The following is a 22,469-nucleotide window of genomic DNA, read 5'->3' on the forward strand; positions in this document are numbered from 1 at the left end:
AGTTTTGAAGCTCATAGTCTACATAAACAGCAAATCAATGTTAAAACATACTTCAAGAATCTTGCAGGAACTACCCATATTTCTTAAAAGCTGAAGTCAAGTGTACTGATGCAGAAACTAGATGACTCAAGGTCCCAGTTTCTATTCAGGTAAGTAAACAGGCTTAAATTTTGCCTTATCAGCAGAACACACAGGAAAGTAATCAGATTTAATAACCTGATCAACAAACTCCCCAAATGGGGAAATCAAATCAGCAGAAAAACATGTTTTAAAAAGATCAGATTTTTTTTTTTCTTAAAGTAAGTTCAGGGAAACTGATTCCCTAAGACTGTCCCTGTATAAATGCACTACAGACACGCAACAAGAGGATCAACAGACAAGTACACTTTGAGAGAGCAGCACAAGTTTTCTCCGTATCAAAAGCCATGCTACCACAGAATGGAAAAGACTGAAAAACATTCTTTAATGTTAGATAATTACTCCAAATCCGGATATTACCAGAGAAAGAATTCATCTCAGACTTTTTGTGAAAAGCCTGAGAACCATGTAACCACTACAGTCACCTCTTTCCCAGCTGCTGTAACTGAAACATCACAATCCTATGCTGATGGACTGTAACGGAACAGTTGATAATATATCAGACCACATCACGCACTGCTACAACTTCAAGGTCCTCAAGGCATTCAGGACTGATGATTCCACTATCTGCAGGCAGGGAAGAACTCTACCTATCAAAACCAATCAATCTGAGCACAAAATCCTGTAATGCGAGTTTCTGTCAATTATGAACTCTTGCTTATAATCCTACCAACTTGAAAGTGCAGTCTATGTGTTGTTCACTAATTAGAAGTTACTCTAGTCTGAAACCAAGCAAAAGAAATTTGATCACACCCACTCCCAAGACCGAGAGAACATGCAAATGCAGCATCTGTTGAAATCCTATGTTTGTTGAGCAGGCTGCCTTTAGAGTTTTCCCATTACAGTAAAAACAGAAAAGAAGAAAATTTAGCAAGGTTATAGCTATTAAGACATCATTGTACTTGCACATCTTACCTACACGGCAGAAAACAAAGCCAAGAACTCACCAGACACTGCCACAACAGAGTCCAGATACCTGAAAGAGTCACATTATGACTGGAGAAGTTATTTCACAGCATTTACAGTAGCTCTCTTGGACTTAGGGATAAAGTTGCACAGCAAGCATCACAGACCACTGTAATCATCTGCCTTCAAAGAATATAGGCAGTGCACCCCTATGCTTGGAGATATGTGGGGAGCGTACCGTCACGCAATGGTCTACTGTACAAAGAACACTATGGAGGTATCTCAGCTAGCCCCAGAATTTGAAACAATACAATTATACCAGCAGAGAGATAGCTGCAAATAAATCCCGACTGTTAGGAGGACTAACCCGCTTTGCACTTGAGCCTGTATCTCTGGTTTGCATTATGTAAGCCTTTGTGGGAATACAGTAGTAGTTGTAACAATAAAAAAGTGTTTCTGTTATTCTTTCGGCATGACTGTGAGAGATACACCATAACTAAGCATTAGGTGCTATTTAGAAAGTCACAAAAGGTAATATAGTACTGTTTTAAAAGATAGCTTTGGTTACTCAGAGCAGAAGCTAATGATAGCATTTTAACTTTATTACATAGACATGCCTACTTCAATAGGATAGTACATAAGATAGGCACCACAGACCCTACGTAAGTTTGATGTCCTGAAATGGATGTTTCACATATTGGAACAGACATGTTTGCAAAGGAATCAGCATTTCAACATGATCGCTCACACTGGTACAAAGGCAGAAAGTTTGAAAGAAAAATTTATCAGATAATCACAGTCCTTGAGAACAAATGTTTTTCTTTTCCAGTAACATATCAGCTGAAGCTGACTACCCCGAAACCTGTTCAGTTTGCACAAATACAATAACCCTGAGACCCTAGCTGCTGAGCTCCAATCCCTGCCACCGCAAATCCTGCCCCTAAAAGAGCATAAAGAATACAAATGCATAGTCCATCATATTGCAAAATCTACCCCATGTCTAACCAAGACAGAAATACAGAACAGAACAGTTATCTCATAATTAACAAGTCAAATGCCAAATAAAGATTAATAAATTTTTTTAAAAAAAGAAGAAAATACTAAGTCCCAGAGACACTGCACAAGCAAGAACTTGAGTTGCATTGGTCAGAACTGTTACATGAGCTTTGGCTGGAAGCTCTTGTATGGACAGCACTTGAAAAGGAACCCAACTGAAACCACTGCAGGACCTGCAGTTGTAGCTGAACTACAGATGCTTTCACAGGACAGAGCCCATTGCACTGGGGGAAATCACAAGTCTGCTCTAAGACTGAAAACAAGAGGCCCTACTCTGCTGCACATGCAGCAGTTCAGAGAGAACATCTGGGAGTTTCCTGAGGCACGTGCCTTTACAGTAATGTCATTTCAGTCATTTTCCACTGCTTAACTGAAGAGGACTCCACATCTCCCCAGTTTTTCTCACCAAGTTATTTTCCAAAGTTTAAATATGACAGTGTGAGTTATATAGTCCTCAGCTAGCCACTCCTGAAAGGGGTGGAGGGGGAGCACAGCTAAGTTTTCCTCTGTGAACTTTTTAACTTAGTTGCCTGAGATTTTACAGAAGTTAAACTATTTTCTATTAGTACGTAAGGTTTATGGGGCATATTAACTTGAGGATATAGCACTGTTTTCTAAATATGATAAATCTGCTTTTTCTTTGGTTTACATGTTTATGTATGAGAAAAAAAGAGGGATTTTATTCCCAACCCTGCATACATGTACACATTTGAATACTCTAAGGACTTCAAATTAATCATATAAAAAAGTTAGGCAGAAGTCTTGGTCTCACAGTTCCCTTTCCCATGTAACTACTCTTTTCTTCATACACACATTTCCACAACTTGAATTTTACATACTTAGTTTGGGTAATGATTAAAAAAGGACAGAAAAATTTAAAAATTGTTCTTACAGGAATATTGCACAACTTAATAAGCAGAAACACAAATACAAACTAAACTGAAAATGTCTTGCACTCAAGAAATTTACGTGTTGCTGGTGATCTTTGAAACTTAATGACACTTGTGTGCAGCAGTCACAAAACATTACCACAGTGTAACTGAACTATACTCTGCATATTTTAAAGCGTTAAAAAAAGGGTTTGAATGACCCACAGTTATTTCTTAGGGATGATAAAAGAGCAGTTGTAATTACACTAGAATCTGCATCATCATCTTTTGTTAAATAGGCATGTCAGCCAGATTAACATTTAATACAGGGCTAGTATAGTACAGAAGACCAAATCCTCATTTCTCCTCCTATCTTTAGGTTATGGATGAGATTTTCACTTCAGAACACACATAACAAATCACATCCTCTTCTCCCTAAAATATACCTGTGAAAAACAAAATATCTATTACTAGAAAATAAATCTAGACATCAGGTCCCTCTACTGGGTCAACATGGCATGGCACAGATAATAAATGCCCCACATTTGACTGGATCTTGGAACCTAGCGAGTGCATCACATGTGATGTCAACAAAAAGTGTCCCGTGTCACCAGCACACACTAGCCAAATGCAGAAGAGCTGCCAATGATATCCCCACCCCAGTTCAAAGTGTGATAGGCCAAAAGCATTTGTGGAGATAAAACAACCAAGTAAAGACCTAAAATTTATCATATGTAGGCGGCGGTCTCTTTTCCACCCCTCTGTTCTTAGTATAAAAAACTACATTTTGGACTTTAAATATGTATGTGCTAATGATGAAAAAGCAAGAATAAAAACTATGAGCAGAGAGTCAGCAGAAGTGCAGCTATCATTCTGAAGACTTTTTCTATTTCTCCACATAAAAGATTACCTGAATGGAACTATTTCAAATCAGTCTGCAAATCAGTCTTCCAGAATGAAACCCTCCCTCATATAAACTGAAAAATCAAAAGGAAAAATCTCATGCTGGCCACAGAATAACAGTTTGCAGTACAACAGCTACTTAACTCTGAGAGTCAGGAAAATATTATCTTTTAGAAAAAACTCTTTTAGGATTTTTTCTTCTGAGAGTCAAAAAAAAGGTAAACTTCCAAAAACAAGTTGAAAGAAGTAGATCAAAAGCAACAGAAGACACTTGATATGGAAAGTATGCATAACAAATGCATTTAGACCTTCATGCTGCATGACCAAAGGCTCACAAACAAAGCCTTTATCTTGCAGAGTGTCTAACTGGTAGGTTTGGAGGGGGGTTTTTTGGGTATTTTGTGTTTTTTTAAATAAAGGCTCTATCCCTTCAAAAGGGAGAATAGTCTGCAGGCAAAAAAACATGAACTTGTTATATTCAGAAACAGCTATGCTCACAAATAGTATATAAAAGATACAACACAGAACACTGGTTTTAATACTGTACAAATAAAGATCAATGAAAAAATGTTTCACACAAAATATATTTTAAGGCAATGCCTTCTGCTTCGCACAGATTATACTATATTAATGCAATATTTACTGTATCACAAACTGGTTTGAGAACACATGTATCTACAAATATACTTTTAACTAGCACTTAAATAACAATCAGAAATCTTAAAAGCACCTAGTTGGTTTAACATTAGGAAACTAAGAGGAAGACATTCTGATTAAAAAATCAATCTATTTTGAAGTCTAAAGGCTGTCTCACAATGTTCAGAACAGCAGTTCTGTGGGTCCCCAAAAGTTAAAGATTTGTCAGTAATTTCATGGGGTTTTCTCCTTAATTTATCCTTTATTCTAAAATAAGAAAAATCAGTTATAAAATGTAAATGATGAAAGCATATACACTTAACAGAAACATTCTGCACTTTAGTTACCATAACAGTCTTTAAATCCATACCAATTTTATGAGGTTTTCCTTAACAGACCAAAAGCATCTAAAAGGTCATCTACCTCAGAACAAAATACCAGTGGTTTCCAAACATTCTGAACAGAGACCATTGATAGGACTCAAATCTTAAAAAACAAAACAACCAACCAACCAAAAACCGCAACACACCTAAATAATGAATATAATGTGTTATATAACATGGTTCAACAGATTCCTTTAGTAATTTTGACCATGTAGACACCTAATTTATATGTAAATCAATTTGAGAATCATGTTCTCTAGAAAGTTTGTAAGCAAGAAACATCGGGGGAAGGGGAGGCAAATCTACCACTGAAGTCCTTACTCGTCTTTTGATATGACAGACCTAAGTTAATTAGCCACAAAACCCCCAAACTACTTCTGTGAACATCCTGTGTCACAGTAATTAAGGAAAATATGCAAACCCAGTTCATATTCTCTTTGTATTCTCTCCTCCATCAGTCAACGCTGGGGGAAAATCCTAAAGAGCGTCTTCCCTTCGGCCCTCTTACACCCTCCCACCAGCAATATAATTGTCGCAAAAAGCAAGGGGAGGGGAGAGAGGGAAATAAAAAAAAAAAAGAAGAAAGAAAAATGTGCACACACTAAGAATGAAGGACTGCTTAAGAACTTCTACATCTTCAGCTTTTAGACTCATTTCCAAAAGTAGCAAGTAGTAGCAAGGCTTGAATAAGAATTGTGCTATAAACACCAATGATTAAATTCAGTACTTGAGTATTTTTTAAAAAACATTTGAAGTGTGTATATTCAGGAGGTGTTACGATAATTCTTAATAGGTACATATAACACATGTATAATCATAGCAGCTCTGGAAGATCTTGGAACCACAGTGCAATTTACCATAAATAAAATTCCTTTCTTGAAAGCTCTCTAGTACCTTGAAACACAGCTGGGCAAAACAAACCTGCTTATCAATTTTCCCAATATTTTGATTTCAGTTTAAGCCAATGAATCAGAATAGACTGCAAATATTCCAGTAAAATTTGATTGCAGCATATTAGGGTTTTACTTTCACGTGTGTTTTCCTTACTGCGCCTCCAGCCACAGCCCCCCACACAAGTCTTGCAAAAAGCCCCTATCAACTCTCCAAAAACTCATGACTTACTGATCTATCATTTCGCAATATTAAGCCTAAGTTCATATAATGATACCCAACAGAGACCACTCTAATTGGGCAAGGCATGGAATTAACAGTAATAATAAAAACAAAAACCAAACAAAACCAGAAAAGACTCCCAAAAAACCAGCCTTATGCACAAAAATCCCAAAACAAACAAAAAAATGAAAAAAACCAAACTAACCAAAACCAACCCCCCACACCAGAACCTTAAACACATTTTATCTTCTATCCACATATCAAACTACCTCACCATACAGAGACAGATAATACTGGAGGAAGAGAGGTCAAGTGACCAAAGCCACAGAAGTCTGCAGCAGAATCAAGACCAGAAACCACATATTACGTATTACTAACACACCAGAAGGGAACATCCTGCCTCTTCTCGAAAACAACCCTCAGGACCTAGTCAATCAAGACTCCCATATTCTTTTGAAATATTTATTTTAAACGTAAACAGAAGTGTCTGGTAACACGGCACTAATATTTTCAATAGCTGGGTATGCCTAGTAAGGTTGGGGATGTTTTTTCAATAATTTTTCAATAATTTTTTATTTCAAGTCTTTCTGTACTTACCTGACAGAACCTCAGTCCAGGACTTCAGAGTTCCATTTGCCTGCTACAGTTGATGACATCAGAACACTATAAAGAAAGCACGGAAGGAGGCTCCCTGAAGCAACTAAAACAGTGCTAATGATGTCATCAACATTCTGAGGTAGAAAGATCTTAATGGCCATCTTAACTTCAGTTTGCAATATTTCTAATGAAGATGATTTATACAGTAACCATAAGATTAAGACTTCATAAATTTGCCCTCTTCCCCACCTGCAAAAAAAGTGCATTGCAATGGATTGTTCATATGTGTAATCCTGTTCTGGGTGTTCAGAGACCACACATTCCTTCTTAACCAGTTCAAAACAGTCATTGCTGTATTTTGGGGAAGAAGTAATGGCTAAACACTTCCAGAGAAACAGAGCTCTAGAACAGCCCAGGTTGGAAGGGACCGCAAAAGACGATCTGGTCCACCCTTTCAAGGGAAAGGGAGCCTAGATAAGATTATCTAGCACCCTGTCCTACTGCATTTTGAAAACCTCCAGCAATGGGGACTCATCACATTCCTGAGGAGGATTGTTCTCACTACTAAAAAAAGAAAAATAAAAAAGGAATTTCTTTCTTATAACAAGACAAAGCTTCACCTGTTGTCCCTTGTCCTCTCCATGTGGCTCCTTGTGAAGAGAGAGCCTCCCACCCTCTTTGTGGCTATCCTCCAAGTTGGGGAGAAATCATTGGAATAAACCCACTATTGAGAACAGTTCTTTCCCTGGAAATTCTGTCATCTTTCTCAAGAACCAAAGGAATCGTATGGGAGAAAAAATTCCTGAGATGTCAACAGCCACCTCTTCCATGGTAATTAATCCGAATTAAAAGGAGCTCAGCAGCTCTCAGTATTTTCCTCCTAAATTATTTCTCATTTAAATGTTTAATTGCTGCACTCTTCCCTGATTTCTATTTGTAAACACCACTAGTATTTGTTTTTCCCCTTTGTCTTAATGCTGTACCCATCAGCAAAATTGGATTGAAACTGCTTATTTGCAAACATATGCTTTAGAGTACAGATTTTCTTGTTTCTGAATGACTTAACTAAACCAAAATTAATTTTAAAATATCAGGTCATAAAAATAACCAGTAGGCAATAAGAAATAAATAAATGAACAAGCACATGTGGTTTAAGATTTCCTCAATTCTCCGTATGTATTTGCAGTCTCTAAAGTCTATTTGAGAAAGGAATTAGGTAGCAGTATGTTTCACAACATATGCATCCAATCACGATTATAGAATAACATCCCAAAACTAAGTTGATATTAGGTCTCAAAACTTAGAAAACAGTTATTTGAAGTAGAGGGAACAAATGCGATAAAAGTATGTTATAAGCAGGATCAAACTGGAGGAGGTGGAAAAGAAACTTCCAGCTTCTTCAAATCTTGATGTCCTTCAGAAGACATCCTGTACGTTTGTACTACAGCACCCGCTCAGCAACACAGGTTTTGGCTACACTATCAGCATGTGGTATTCTTCTCTCTTTGGCTCATTAGGTTCAGATAATCAACTTGGAAAAAGAACAGACACATTCCTTAATGCTCGGCTATCAACCCACAAAGCACCCAGTTAAGGTATCTAAACGAGAAATAAACTGAATGAGGTTTTCATAACATAGTTACCCTGCTTCATGCAAAGCCTGATAAAAAGAAAACAGTAGTGAATTCACAGTATGACTATACTCTAAAACGGACTGAAAAGAAATTAAGTCTTCATTTTTCCCTAAGGCCACAGGGCTATCTATAAAGCTCCTCATATTCTGGTGTGGTTTCACTTGGTTTCTTTCTTCTGTCCTCACCCTACACCCTCCTTTCAAACAGGTTTTAAAACTTTATTCTGTCCCCTTCTAAAATACAGCTATTCATGTCTGATCAAGACCTACAAGTTCACTGTCAAGGTACATTCTAAAGAGTGCTTACAGCAGTGGTTTTTTTAATGATGATTATTATTATTAGTTGTTTCTAGTGACTTCCACTGCTTCCTAGATAAACTTCTGAACAAAAATTACTTTTGCACATAAAGTTTTCTGGTTTGGACAATGGAAGCAGGAAGGCTTTTATGCACAGTAATGGTTGCTAAGAGTTCAGAAACTGGCAGCATCTGACATGAATTTTTTTATGCTTCAGCTACATTTACATCTATTCCACAATACCCTGCCTTGCTCTTGCTGGATTTTTAAAACGGTAAGCTAGAAAACAATGAAAGTTCTGAAGCAGTTAGGTGGCAATGTGTGAAGTGTAACCAAAACAACAGCAACAAAAAAGAACTAACAATTAAGCCACCAAATAAGAGGTATTTGCTTTCCTTCCTTCCCACTGTAATCAGAAACCACCTTATAGGATGAAGTCTATGATCAACAGCATCCTCATCCTTTCTTGAAAACACCAGAACTTCCCCGAGTCCTACATCCAGAAAACTCCACTATTAGAAGTATTTTGATATAGGCTGATGATACAGAGAAATTAAAATTTAGAAAATTAAAAAGAAAAAAAAGAGGTGAAATCAGAACTGAAAACTATGTTCTAGGGACATGTAAAATCTATAGCAATAAAGACACATGAAAACAGAGTTGTACGTAGCTTCACCTTTCTTTCCCTGCCCTTTCTGAATTACAGCCATGTATAGCGACTCACTGTTCCACTACTCTTTTGCAACCCTTTTATCAGGATTCAGCACTAACATTCTTTTAGAAGAGATGAATAATGTATGTGCAATAATGTATTTCAAATACTTGAATACTAAAAAAAAAAGTGGTGGGTTTTTTTATTCTTTACTGAAAATAACACAAGATGAAATCCATGAGAAGTGATGGGGAGTCTACAAACTACTGTGAAGTAGGCCAATTTGACACACAGTTTACAAGAATTACATTAGTTTACTAATGGTTCCAGTATTAAATTAACCTTATAATCATGAGTACTGAAGGTCTGCATTTCTGATACAGAACATTCCAGTGGTAATAATTCTGATATCAATGGTAGCAGTGTGAAAATTTTGTTTAATGTAATTGCTCCTACAGCAAACTAACTACGTTAATCTCAGTCCACCCATCAAATTTGATTCCCCCTGTTGTTTATACCTCCCTTCCACCCACACATTGAAAGACAACCGCCCCCCAGTCTGAGCCATACCCATAATACACAAAACATAACTGATACAAAAACTCACTTTCACTGGACAACATCTAAAATATGTAAATACCTGTTCCTGCAGGTCGTAGTCATAGCTATCATGCAGCAGAAGACTGAGGACATACCGAGTATAAATCATGGCATCAATGCCACACTTCTCTAGCTCTTGTCCCAGCCAGGTCTGCACTGGACCCAAAGCATGTAGCAGAGACATTTCAGAAACAGATACAGGGCCTGGATAAGAGCTTGAGGAGCTTTCAGATGGCAAACCATCCACAACAACTGTACAGATAGGGCGCATGAATCTAGGTGGTTGGCATCCTTATAACGTGAAGCATTTTCTGTAGTTGATATTCCGTCGATATCTGGAGGTGATTTTCACTCCAGTAAATAGGAGAGAGGCTTGACTTCTAGGACAATCATTTATATTTCCTGGCAGTTAGCCGTCTAGAGACGAACATCACTCTTCAGGCATGACCAGTGAATAAACTAAATCCTACTAGCAAACACATATGTAGATGTGTTTTTCTACCTTAATTTCACATTGAGGCCAGATGCAAGTCCCCAGCAGGACCTATAAAGAGGAAAAAACGATAAGTTGTGATAATATGTATCCATACATAAATAATATTAAACAGTGAAAAAAACACCCAATGTAGAAAGCAGTCATTACATACTGCTTACTCCACATATATAGTACACCTATTCAGTGTCATATTGAAGAGTAACAGGAATTATTCCAAATTTAAAGGTGACTTTTAGAAAAGTACTTTTTAATGCAGGAAGAGACACTCTTTCATCAAAGACTTCACAACTAATCCGTTGATTGAAACACATTTGACCCAGCTTTATGGGAAAGATGAGATTTTATTACTTTCACTATCAGCTAAAAAAACCCACTTTGATTAAAAAAACCCCAATCTATGTTAGTCTGCATAAAGACTGACTATATTTTGCATCACTAGAAGACAATATAATCCTACTGTTTTGCAGTGATTTCCGTTTGTGGAATAGAAAAAAAGTGTCTCTGTTATAAAACACTGAATTTATGAAATTCATCTGGCCAGAAGTTTCATAAATCCTACCACTAAATAGTTGCTATCTTCAGGCTTGGGTTTGGGGGATTTTTTTAGTTTCAATATTTGCCTTGCCTCAGGACAGCAAAGCATTTTATTATCCAAAATCTGTCCTCATAAAAATATAAATCTCTGGAGTAACTTAAAAAAATTTGAGCAGAACATAATTTATCAGTGCCAGAATTAACATTTAACCCTCTTTACAGAAAGCATACACCAGTCTTACCTGAAGCTTACACTCTAAATCATATCCTAAAATAGACAAACCATCTTAAGACTTATACCACAATCCCAAATCAATCTCGGTAAGTAAGGGGTAGAAGGTGCAAGCACCACACACATAAGCATTTTGCCCTCTAACCCAAAAGCAGCCAGTTCAAAAAAAGGCATTTTTGGACTCGTCTGACCATCAACCACATGCCAATCTGGCATTTGTGTAGGCCTCCTCTCTCCAGCTTCTCAGCAAGAGAAAACAAAGCTCAAATCCTAGCTGTTTCCTTTCAGTGGAAAGTAAAACTAAAGGATCTAAGCAAAAATCTACTGTTTTGTTTCAACCCCACCACAAGATGACCAACACACTCAAAACAGACATCACCTAATATAACTATCTAAACTATATACTGTGTGCAGCACTTCATGTGGGCAGCATGTGTTTTGTGGCCAAACAAAATTGAAAGATGACCTTACAGTTGATAACTATGTCCACACAACAGAGTATCATAGTTTTTAGAAGCTTTCTTTGCATCACCACCCAGGTACAACTGTATATTCTGATCTTTACTGAGTCAATTGCAACATCATTGAAAAGAAACCCATTATAATCAGTTGCTATAGAGCTGCCAAAACCCTACACCTAAAGTCACCTTACTTCTCTGATTGCAATGCTCACTTTGAGAAAGTAGGCAATACAAGAGTATTCAATCTTTGTCAGTAACATGTTTGTATTAGTCAGAATCTCGTAAGCATAGATATCAGTAGGTAGAAACATCCTGCAAAGGGCCCAGAGGTTACTGTTTCATCACATAATCAGAGAACAGAACATATGATAAAAGTCTAATATTGTGACCAAAATACTTCAAATCAAGAGCCACAAGTCCAACTATTATGCAGCCCATATTCTCTTAACTGTTGAAGAACAGCATTCAACTCAAATATCTACTTCATCCTTCTCCTGCTGGTACTCCACATCACAACATGTGATGAACACTGTCCCCAAGTCAATGCCACGATCCCAGTCAGCCCCACAAACCCCATGTTTCAAAGATCTGTGAAAACTGACTCTCTTGATTTGTCTTTTTTGAGACATGGAGTAGAACTACCTGAATGTTCAGGGAACAAACAATTTTTTGACAGAGTTGACATAAAGTTCCACTGGAAAGGGGAATTATGAAAGGGTGGATGGGGAGGAAAATCAGGGGAAAAAAAGTGAGAAAGTGACCAAACAAGAAATTAATTTATTCTAATTCAGCAGGTCTCCCATCTATTTTATCCCATAATCTTTTCTTTTACAAAGCGTATGGAGAATGGAGAGGGACAGCAAACACACGTTCCTAGTAGTCTTTGGTCTGCAAAGACACCATCAACACCAGTCAAGAGAGGCAGGATGGAGAGGGTTTGGTTAAGGTGATCATATTTTTCCTTGAAAGTTTTGAGTATCCAATATAGCAAAGCAATGGGTATTGGAAGTTCAACAGAAATGCTATAGTTGTCACCTACCTAGACTTCTGTAAGGCCTTTGACACGGTCCCACACAACATCCTTACTGCTAAATTGGAGAGATACGGATTTGATGACTGGACTATTAGATGGATAAGGAAATGGCTGGATGGCCATGTCCAAAGAGTTACAGTCAATGGCTCAATGTCCAAGTGGAAACCAGTAATGAGTGCTGTCCCTCTAAGGTCCATACTGGGACCAATACTATTTATTATCTTCATCAATTAAACAGACAGTGGGATTGAGCGCACCCTCAGCAAACCTGCAGATGACACCAAGCTGAGTGGTGCAATTGCTTTGCTTGAGGGATGCCATCCAGAGGGACCTTGACAGACTGGAGGAGTGGGTCCATGTGAAACTCATGAAGTTCAACAAGGCCAAGTGCAAGGTCCTACACCTGGGTCAGTGCAATCCCCAGTATCAATTCAGATTGGGGGATGAAGGGATTGAGAGCAGCCCGGCAGAGGAGGACTTAGGGATACTGGTGGATGAAAAATTGGACATGAGCCAGAGCTTGCAGTCCAGAAAGCCAACCATATCCTGAGCTGCATAAAAAGAACCATAGCCAGAAGGTTGAGGGAGGTGATTCTCCCCCTCCACTCCACTCTTGTGAGATCCCACCTGGAGTGCTGTGTTCAGCTCTGGGGTCCCCAGTATAAGACAGACATGGACTTGTTAAAAGTGGATCCATAGAAGGGCCATGAAAATCAGAGGGATGGAAGACCTCTGCTATGAAGAAAGGTTGAGAGCTGTAGGGTTGTTCAGCCCGGAGAGGAAAAGGCTCTGGGGAGACCTTATAGTGGCCTATGGGGACAGATTTTTTATGAGGGCCTGTACTGACAGAACAAGGGGCAATGGTTTTAAACTGAAAGAGGGGAGATTTAGAATGGACATAAGGAAAACATTTTTTACTATGAGGGTGGAACAGCTTGTCCAGAGAAGTTGTGGATGACCTACTTGAAGTGTTCAAGGTCAGGCTAGACAGGGCTTTGAGCAACCTGATCTGGTGAAAGATGTCCCTGTCCACAGTAGGGGGGGTTGGACTAGATGATCTTTAAAGGCTCATTCCAACCCAAACCATTCTGATTCTGGATACTGAGTAACTTCAATCAAACTTACTTAGACACGTGGTTTAGATCCTCCACACCTAGTAAGGACTGAGTTTATGCTTCAGCTTTTCCCTGAATGAGGTAACGTGGCCTCTCTTTTCTATCTTTACACTTACTTTCACGAGACATTTAAGAAACTCAACTCTTGAGATCTAGGCTGACAAAATCTGATTGACTTTGGCTGACCAGTTAAAGCCTGTCTTGCTTTTTCCAGATGAGGAGGAAAGGGGAGAGACAGCAAGAGAGAGACAGGTTATCACAGGAATTAAGAAATGAGAGAACAAAATTTCTGTCACGTTCAAGTATTATAGTCCAGCTTTTCTGAATATCATATTCAATTACCTATTTTAACATTATTTTAAGTTTCAAAATATATACATGATATAAAAAAAACCTGGAAATCTGAATAAAATTCTGAAATAATATTTGACAGTTCTCATTTTACAACTGTCTCAAGTACTTTATTTTACATAAAGTCTTAAACATATTTCCATTATAGTTTAGAATTAACAAAATTTAATGCAAACTGAGTATTTTCCCATCCCAGTACTAGAGAGAAGCTTTCCATATCAAATTAATACAAGTCAGAGAGCAAACATTTCTGCTCAATTTCAGACATATCATTTTCTGACAAATAAATTATCATCCCTTCTTAATCTTTTTCACATTGTTGTTAAAAATTACTTTATTCTCACAATGACCATGGCTAATCTGAACAGGGAGACTACATTACAGCCTAAGTAATTAGTGCCAGGCTAGTTATTTTAACTATCAAGTCAGAAAGAATTCTCCATTCTCAGCTATAAAATATGATGGAGGGACACGCCTTACCAAATTAAAGAATTACCAAATTAAAATTTACACATCTCTAATCATATATTTTTGACTTTACGATTGGTGAGTAATCTGTAGTTTTCACAAACTATTGATAAATTCTTTCAAAAGAATTTATACTTACTCCACTTCCTATTAGAATTTTTCCTTTTAAGTAACCTTCAGTTTCTGTAATACTAATCAATGACCTGAACAAGGTCAATGTTAGATAAACTGTCAACAGCTTAACAATTAGAGGCACAAAAGCCAGTTTGTGAAGCGTCTTGTAAAGGAATGACAATACAATATTGTGTAAACACTAAGATTTTACAATTTAGACTATCTTAGAATAGATACTTTTTCTCAAAATTCTAAGTGTGATAGTCACTAAACATTCCTTTGACCTAAAATAGACAGCAGAAGACAATAACTGAGTTTTAGTCTCCTGAGGTTGAGTTACAGAGAAGTGACAACTTTAAATTATCTATAGCAAGAAACAAGAAGGGAGGATCAACAGTACAGAAACTGAAGCTCGAACACTTCAGGTCCATTGCCTACAACGGAGTTGTTCTGGCATCATAAATAACCTTTTCTAAAGACTAAAAAAAACCTAGTCTTCCCCATAAGTGAAATGGAATATGGGTATTGTAATAACAAATAGTCAATATAATTTTTTTAAAAAAGTGGCTTGGTACTGCAATAGTGAGTGCCACACAAACACCTTCTTTTGACAGCTGTGTCTACGGGAATATAGCATGACAGTGTAAAATTACACTGAGATTACCAAAGAGTGCAGTAAAAGAAATGTGTAATTAAATCACTTTTCAATTAATTTCTTATTGGACTATCAACAGAAATGGTAGATTGGCTAAAAGCTCATACCAGGCAAGACATTTTCAAGTCTTCAACAGCTTTTTTTCTTCATAATTCCCCTTCATACAAAAAAAGTTGTTCTTTTAAGGAGCTTAAAAGTAAGGCCTTTTTTTCCCAATTGTTTCTAATCTTGGAAAACAGTGACCAAAGCCAAACCACAAAACCCACTGAATTAATCTAAGGTAACCTCATCTGTATTTTATCAGCACCAAGAGGCCTCTGAAAATTATGTATCCACACAGAAAGGTTCTCAACAACCATTTTTTGTAAATGAAAAAAAAAAAAAAGTCAACTTAATGCTTTAACAAGCTTTCAAGCTTTCTTAAAGATATACCTACTATCAGCTCTTAAAGTAACAGAAAATATTTTAATAGGAGACTAAAAAACATACCCTTACTGTTCTTTCAGGTAGACTAAAGGTCCACAGACTATTTCTTGGAGATCATAAAAAGGTAACTTAAAAAGAAAATTGCCTGCAGGCTTGAATTCATACACTGGTGTCTATACTCTCAGTGGAAAAAAAAAAAAATACAGGATCTACATAGAGAAGGAAGTTGAAAACACGTACTATTTTTTTGTATAATCTGCAAATGAAGTCTCTCAAGCCTCAAAGTTACTCTTTATACATTTTTATACATCTACTACATAGAAGTCGATCTCTGGGATAAAGCTACAGTTGCTACCTTTTTCCTTCCTTCCATTCCCAAAGGGGATAACATCTGTGTTTCCAGTGCTTCATTCTGCCTACTGTTATATGTTAACAATTAGACCAGACAAATTCTCACACAACAGTTAAGTCGCAACTGCTGTTTTATACAAAGTCTCCTCTATTATTCTTCAAAATATGCCAGTACATTATATAGTTTACAATTAACAGCTCTCATTTTCAAAAGTTTCCCCACTAGGGTCTTTGACAATGTATGACAATTTTTCAATGCACAGAGAAAAAGAAAGATTATAGATTTTTTTTTTTATTTTTTTAAATTTATTTAACATGGATATAAGTGTCCACATTTTTTTAGTCAGGACAAAGTTTTTTAGCAGCAGTATTTTTTCCCAGAATGGTTCTATTAAAAGAAAACAATCCTTCCTCTCCCTGACAACTACATGTAGCAAAAATATGCAAATCCTGATTTGTATAAATCAAAGTGAAAATTTCGTCAATTTTGGTAATATACTAAAATCACATATTCACTTCAGTAAATTTCAATCCCCTCTAGAAGACTGATAACCAAAAGCACAGTTATATCATATGATGGTAACAGAAATCCAAAATTGTTCTTATATATTATGGAGGAATCAGCAATTTTACCATCATTTGTTTTTTTCAGTGAAAAATCTAAACAAACCCTCAACATACAAACCAAACAGCCACACACTGGGGAGGGCACTGTCAAAGCCCAGAAACAAAGCCTGTTTAAAATCTAACAAACAATGGAATCTGTGTCCTTAATGAATTTCACATGGCATTTAAAAGACATGTGAATTCAGAAGTAAAAGGAAGTTAACACTTTTTCATCACATTCCTCGATAATCTAAGAAATTTGGCTGTCTAGTCTTCAGAGCAAGGACAGCTTTTTTATGTGTTGGTGATGTTTGATGTTATTGTACAATAAACAGCAGAGCAGGGACTTGATTCATGACCAAGGCACTGAAACACTATCATAAAACAAAAAAATTGATAATGCCTACACTATAAACAAACCTCTCCCTCCATCTGAGTTCAGACAATTTCTGCCACAAAGCTTCAGAAGCTTTCTTGTGCCATGAGAAACACAGATTAAAACACCTGGCTGGAATCAAAGCAAGGAACACTACAAGTGGTCAGAAGTGTAAAAGCAGCTCTGTGAATTAACTTTTAGATATACAGAGAATTTCCTTTTATTAAGAACTATTATCGGGAACTGCAAGAGTGATACAATCTCATTTGTAATGGATATATGTTTTATGGCTGACTGATACCTAACAAGGCTGGGCTTATGCTATGGTTCTGGTGTAACACCAGTCAAGTTAGAGAACCCAGAGAGGAGACAGAAACCAGTGTGTGGGTGTTACTGCAGGATTTTTTTCTCTTGTAAATCTGCAAGCTTATTTTCATAACACTTATCCAAATGAAAATCTGAAGCTGCTAACCCTGTATAAAAGCTTACTGGAATTACTCAAAAGGATTCAAGAGCTACCATATAAGCTTCATTTACTTAGGTTAGCAAAGAAAAAGAACAGAGACATAACCAAGATGACACCAGGGACATCACCAGCACAGTTCTGTAGGATTCTGCACTGGGACCTGCATTGCTTAACTTCATAAGTGACCAGGAAGATGAGATGACACAGTTAAGAAACCACCAAACAGTAAGCTATCAGGGATAGTGAACACAAAATAACTGAAAAAATGCAGAAGGACCTTATGAAACTGGACTGGCGAATTAAAAGGCAAACAAAACTCATCATAGGTAGACCTGAAATGAGACAGGGAAGAATAATAACCCCATGCTATTAAGACATAGAAAAACAAGTTGTGAGCTGACTAATAATCCCAGGATCTATTTCCCAGGTCGTATGTTAGATATTCCATGAAACTATAAGATCAAACCCAGCAATAGTCAAATCACAGAACAAAACTAATCTTTGCATCACTGAATTAATGTTTTTGCACACATATTGTACATAACATGCAACCCTGGTCCTGTAATATCAAAGATGACATGCCTCTCCATGGATAGACAGACTGCCCAATGTCGTTTTTAAACAGAACTTACCAACCAGCTAGTAAGAGCTATGCACAAAACTTCACACAACAGCTACCAGAAATTCCTTGCCAAAAGATACTGAAGACCCAAAGGAAATTGAACAAGAGAGATCCCTTGAGAGTTTCCTACTAGACAAACTACATCAGGCTCAGGAAATCCCCTAGAATGAACAGGGTGTGAGGCTGAGGGGGTATTCAGGAGAGGTACCACATATACTCTCCCCATCCTCTGTTGTCCTTAACAACTCACTCACAGATGCTGTTGCAGACAAGTACCTGATTTGACAAAGCCTTTGTCTGAACCACTACAGCTGTTCTTATAAAACATTCATGTTCACCATAATACAAGAACAACACTTCAAAAAACAGTAGCTGGAGGAGTTCAGTTAGCTGATGCACTCACAGGGCTGCACACTATTAACATATATGAACTTTGTTACAAGATGCCAGAACACCAATCCTATCAGAGAGCAAAAACGGAGCTACAGGAAACAATTATTAATGGACTGCAGAATTAGCTGGTGAGGCACCTACACTAGGGCTTCAGCTGTGTATCCAAAACCCCAGATTCTCAGTAACCTGAGTATTCTCACTTCCTCAAAATGAACATGTAATATAAGATGGAAAATTGTAAGATGTACAATTTGTAAGTTAGGAAAAAACCTCAAGATGGAAAGAGGAAAAAGCATGACCTAGCAGCAAAACCTCCAAACACTGTGAAGAACAGCCACAGCATACTATGTCCACCACAAACAAAACCTTCATCACTTCATAGATTTATAAGAAGGTCTGACAGAGGCTTCATACACAGACTCTTTTGAAAGGGTTCCTATTACATATAGCAGACTTGTAAAGAAGCATCTCTAGGAAGTGCTTCTTCACTACATGTAATATGTCTTAAAAATTTAATTAATAAGCCCTAGTAGTTGGCAAGTTTTGAAGATCATGGTTCAATAGGTGTCTTGGTAATTTAGAAAGCAAATTTTACCTTCAAGACAGAAGTATTGTTATTTCATAGCATCACTCAGGAAACCATTTCAGAAGGTCAAGACTCAACATTAAAGATGCATAAGAAAAATCAAAGGCAAGCACTTCATTATGCAGCACATAGCCACCACTTCCATTTCAACAAACACAATGGAGTCCAAAGCATTTCTGACAAGATAAAACACAAGAAATAAAACAATCTCAAAACAATTTCTGGTACCACAGTTTGTTGTGCAGCTGTACCATGTAAGTCTGTGTACAGTATATCTGTAACCTGCACTCCCCCAACCCAAAGCATTATGTCTCCAAAAATTTCATTATTAATTTTAAGAAGGACTTACAACTCTTCAAAACACTTTCAAGCATTGATCAAATTTAATAAATTGAAAGATATTTATAGACTGTCTGAATCTAGGAGTCAAATACCACTTCACCAATTTCTAATGCCCAGCTGCCATTAACAATGGCAACATTTACATTATTTTAGTAAGAATTTGTCCAAACAAGGCTATCCAGCTACCAGTACAGTCCAAGTAATTCCATTCTATTCTTTAAAAAGAGGAACATAAACTGCCAGGAGAAAATTTTTTTCCAGTTTGGTTTGTTACTGTCCAGACTAGATTTTGAAATAAATTTCTAGGATGCTTAAAACCGGTGTTTGAATTAAATTTTAATCCTTTGTTTAAACAAGTCTACTTTTTAAAAAAATCCTATCTGAAAAAAGGAAAATGTACACATATCACATAACTTAGAAATATGTTAATTTTTTGTAAGTTTAAAAATACAAATAGACATCTAATGATAATGAGTTTAAGTAAATATTTTTCACATTAAAAATGAACTTAATGCTGCATATAACTGACAAAAGTTGAAGTAATTACTACTATTGCCAGCACATATACCAGTTTGCAGAAGTGATGGTCTTTATACCAGCAGTAAGTAACTTTCAAGAGACCACCAGCAGCAGCATCTTGACAGAGGAACCTGTGTGGCTGACTCAAAGGCTAGTTAGCATAAGACAAACTGCACTGCAACCACATACTGCCACCGAGAAAGGACATTCTACTGTGTCTCACATCGTCCCTTCCTGGCCCTCTCACCCTTTTGTTCTTGTACTTAACCCATCCACTGTGTGGTTGCAAGAACAAACTAGATCAGTTTGTTCTAAATGGAAAAAATGCAATTTTGGGGGGCCAGTCTTCAAAAAATACAAATAAGCAATCAACTTGCTTCGTTGCCACAAAATTTCTACATCTGGCATAAGAGATGAAGTGGGGTTGCCCCTTTCAGCAGCGGCCCACTGTTAGATACACTTAAGTAGAACAAGAAAACATTAGGAAGGCAGAGTTCTGAAACTACATTTTAGCTAACTCAGATGCAAGTCTTTCAAACCAGCATTATTCTTTGGAACACGAAGTGTGGAAGCCAATCCAGGTACTTCAATAGATATGATATGTACTTCCAACATTTTTACAGAAATTCCCTGCTGACCCATGCAACTGTACCCCATACTTATATCATTCAGCAGATTCAGCCTCAAAACAAACAGAATCCCACTGCAACAGTAACCTGGAGATGGCAAAGAAATTACCGGTTGCTTCAAGTTGTAAGAGAGAGGCAGGTGTTGCACTGTAGCTAGCCTAGAATATTAAGGATTACCAAAGTGTGGAGAACCCAAGAGAAAGTGAGTGCTAATGCAGAAGGTGGGCACATGTACACCTCAAAAACATAGATGTTGTCTCAGCTCATACTTTACATTACTCCCCAACCATTGTTGTAATTTCAGTATCACTGACATCAGATTGTTCCAAAACATTTCTTTTTACCATTGAAGACATTGGCATGATTTAAGTTTTTCAATTTAAAATTGCAGATCTTATCAGCATACCAGAGTAAAGCTAATGACAAGCATCTCACTCTCTCCTGTTTCCCTCAGGTTTGATACACACAAGGATTGCCTGGATGGACTGCTACAGGGCCTGAGAGGTCCTGGGGAGAAATACTTGTCTAGATGGGGAGAAACACTTGTCTAGCAGTAACCTCAAAGAGGAAACAGTTACAGCCTTTTTTGTTCAGTCCCATGAGAATCTTCACAGGGACACTATTTATCAAAAGCTGTATCTTTCACTATGTACACAAGCAACAGAACATGCATCATTGATTCAATTACTCTTTTTCAGATTTAAGGAAACATAAATGGCATTAATAAAAACCAAAACCAAATATAACTAAGATCACAAAGGATGCACACATTTTAAGCTGAGACATTTATCTTCAGGACTTTTGGCATGTAAAATCTGTAAGCTTTCTACTACTTGTGTCTCACGATATTCACTAGCCTTTCTAGCACCTAGACTGCATGTGGGGGGGCTTAACAACGCAACAGAGGATGCAGTCAAGTAACGCAAAGATCAGATACATTCTCTCAACTGCTCTGATCACTCTCTTTCCTGCCCTCCTGATGCTATAAAAGTTGCAGTTCAACTTTTAGAGCAGTTCAAACCACCTGTTACTAACAGCTATTTGCCTGTGTTTGATGTTCCTTCCCAGGCGGGATGGTAACGGCTTGGAGGCCAAGTTACATGTGCGTCCATTAAAACAGACTTGCCTCTCGTTTCATAATGTCTCCGTGCACCGACACGACCACCAGTGTGCCCAACAAGTGTTGCCAGCCTCCTCCAAGGCACAGGCAGCCACCATACAGAATCATTCCCTGGGCTGCCAGTGGGGCCACCCTGATAAAATACTCAGTGCCCTTCACATCAGCTGGAATGCTACTGCAGTACCAAGTAGCCCAGTGGCCACTCTCTCCATGCAACCACATAGGATTTATTTCAATTAATATACAATTTATTCTTAGGCATATATTGCATCTTTTGGCTGGGGAGAGAAAAGGAGAATGAATTATGAATGCCAAAGATCCAATAACTACTGTCCATTTAAAGGCTATGGTATTTCTCCAGCTATTTATACTTCAGGTGTATATAAACATCTAACTAGTTAATGACCACACTATACATTTTAACTTCTTTATTTTGTATGAAGGTCATCTCTGAATGCTTACTATTGAAGTTTTCCATACTTGGTCTGCAATTCAAGGAGTTAATTACTACCTTTTTGAAATGCTTAAAACAGCCTCATGAAGGGTTTAAAACCAAATACAACTATTGCCTAACCATATAGTCTTTTCAACAGCGCTCTTTATAAAAAAAAGATGTTATCACAAATTCAGTTGGAAGTCACATATAGACAATGTTTTCATTAGTAACTCTGTAAAAATGTACAATGTGTCAGCCACAAGAGGTTCAGTAATCACAAAGAGTTCTGACAAGTTGAATTTGTAAGCTCTATGACTTAACCAGCAGAGAAGATACCAACTTTGCAGCAAAGAAA

The 22,469-nt window shown here is 37.3% G+C and overlaps 1 protein-coding gene across 6 annotated transcripts in view; it reads right to left on the reverse strand.

The window, feature by feature from the left end:
• Positions 1-22,469, reverse strand: part of KIAA0232 (KIAA0232 ortholog) — a 65,431-nt gene that overhangs the window by 36,200 nt on the left and 6,762 nt on the right. For 3 of the 6 annotated variants that reach the window (XM_074865693.1, XM_074865691.1, XM_074865692.1), the window contains exon 2: positions 9,824-10,327. The exons of 1 other annotated variant lie outside the window; for it this stretch is intronic. In XM_074865693.1, coding sequence (XP_074721794.1) covers positions 9,824-10,054 — 231 coding nt within the window. In that variant the 5' untranslated portion in view covers positions 10,055-10,327. Of the gene's footprint in view, positions 1-6,601; positions 6,668-9,823; positions 10,328-22,469 lie in introns of those variants that run through there. 2 more of the 6 variants (XM_074865694.1, XM_074865695.1) reach the window with 2 other exon arrangements.

The sequence above is a fragment of the Strix uralensis genome, chromosome 4, assembly GCF_047716275.1.
Source record: "Strix uralensis isolate ZFMK-TIS-50842 chromosome 4, bStrUra1, whole genome shotgun sequence".
In the NCBI taxonomy this organism is placed as follows: domain Eukaryota; kingdom Metazoa; phylum Chordata; class Aves; order Strigiformes; family Strigidae; genus Strix; species Strix uralensis.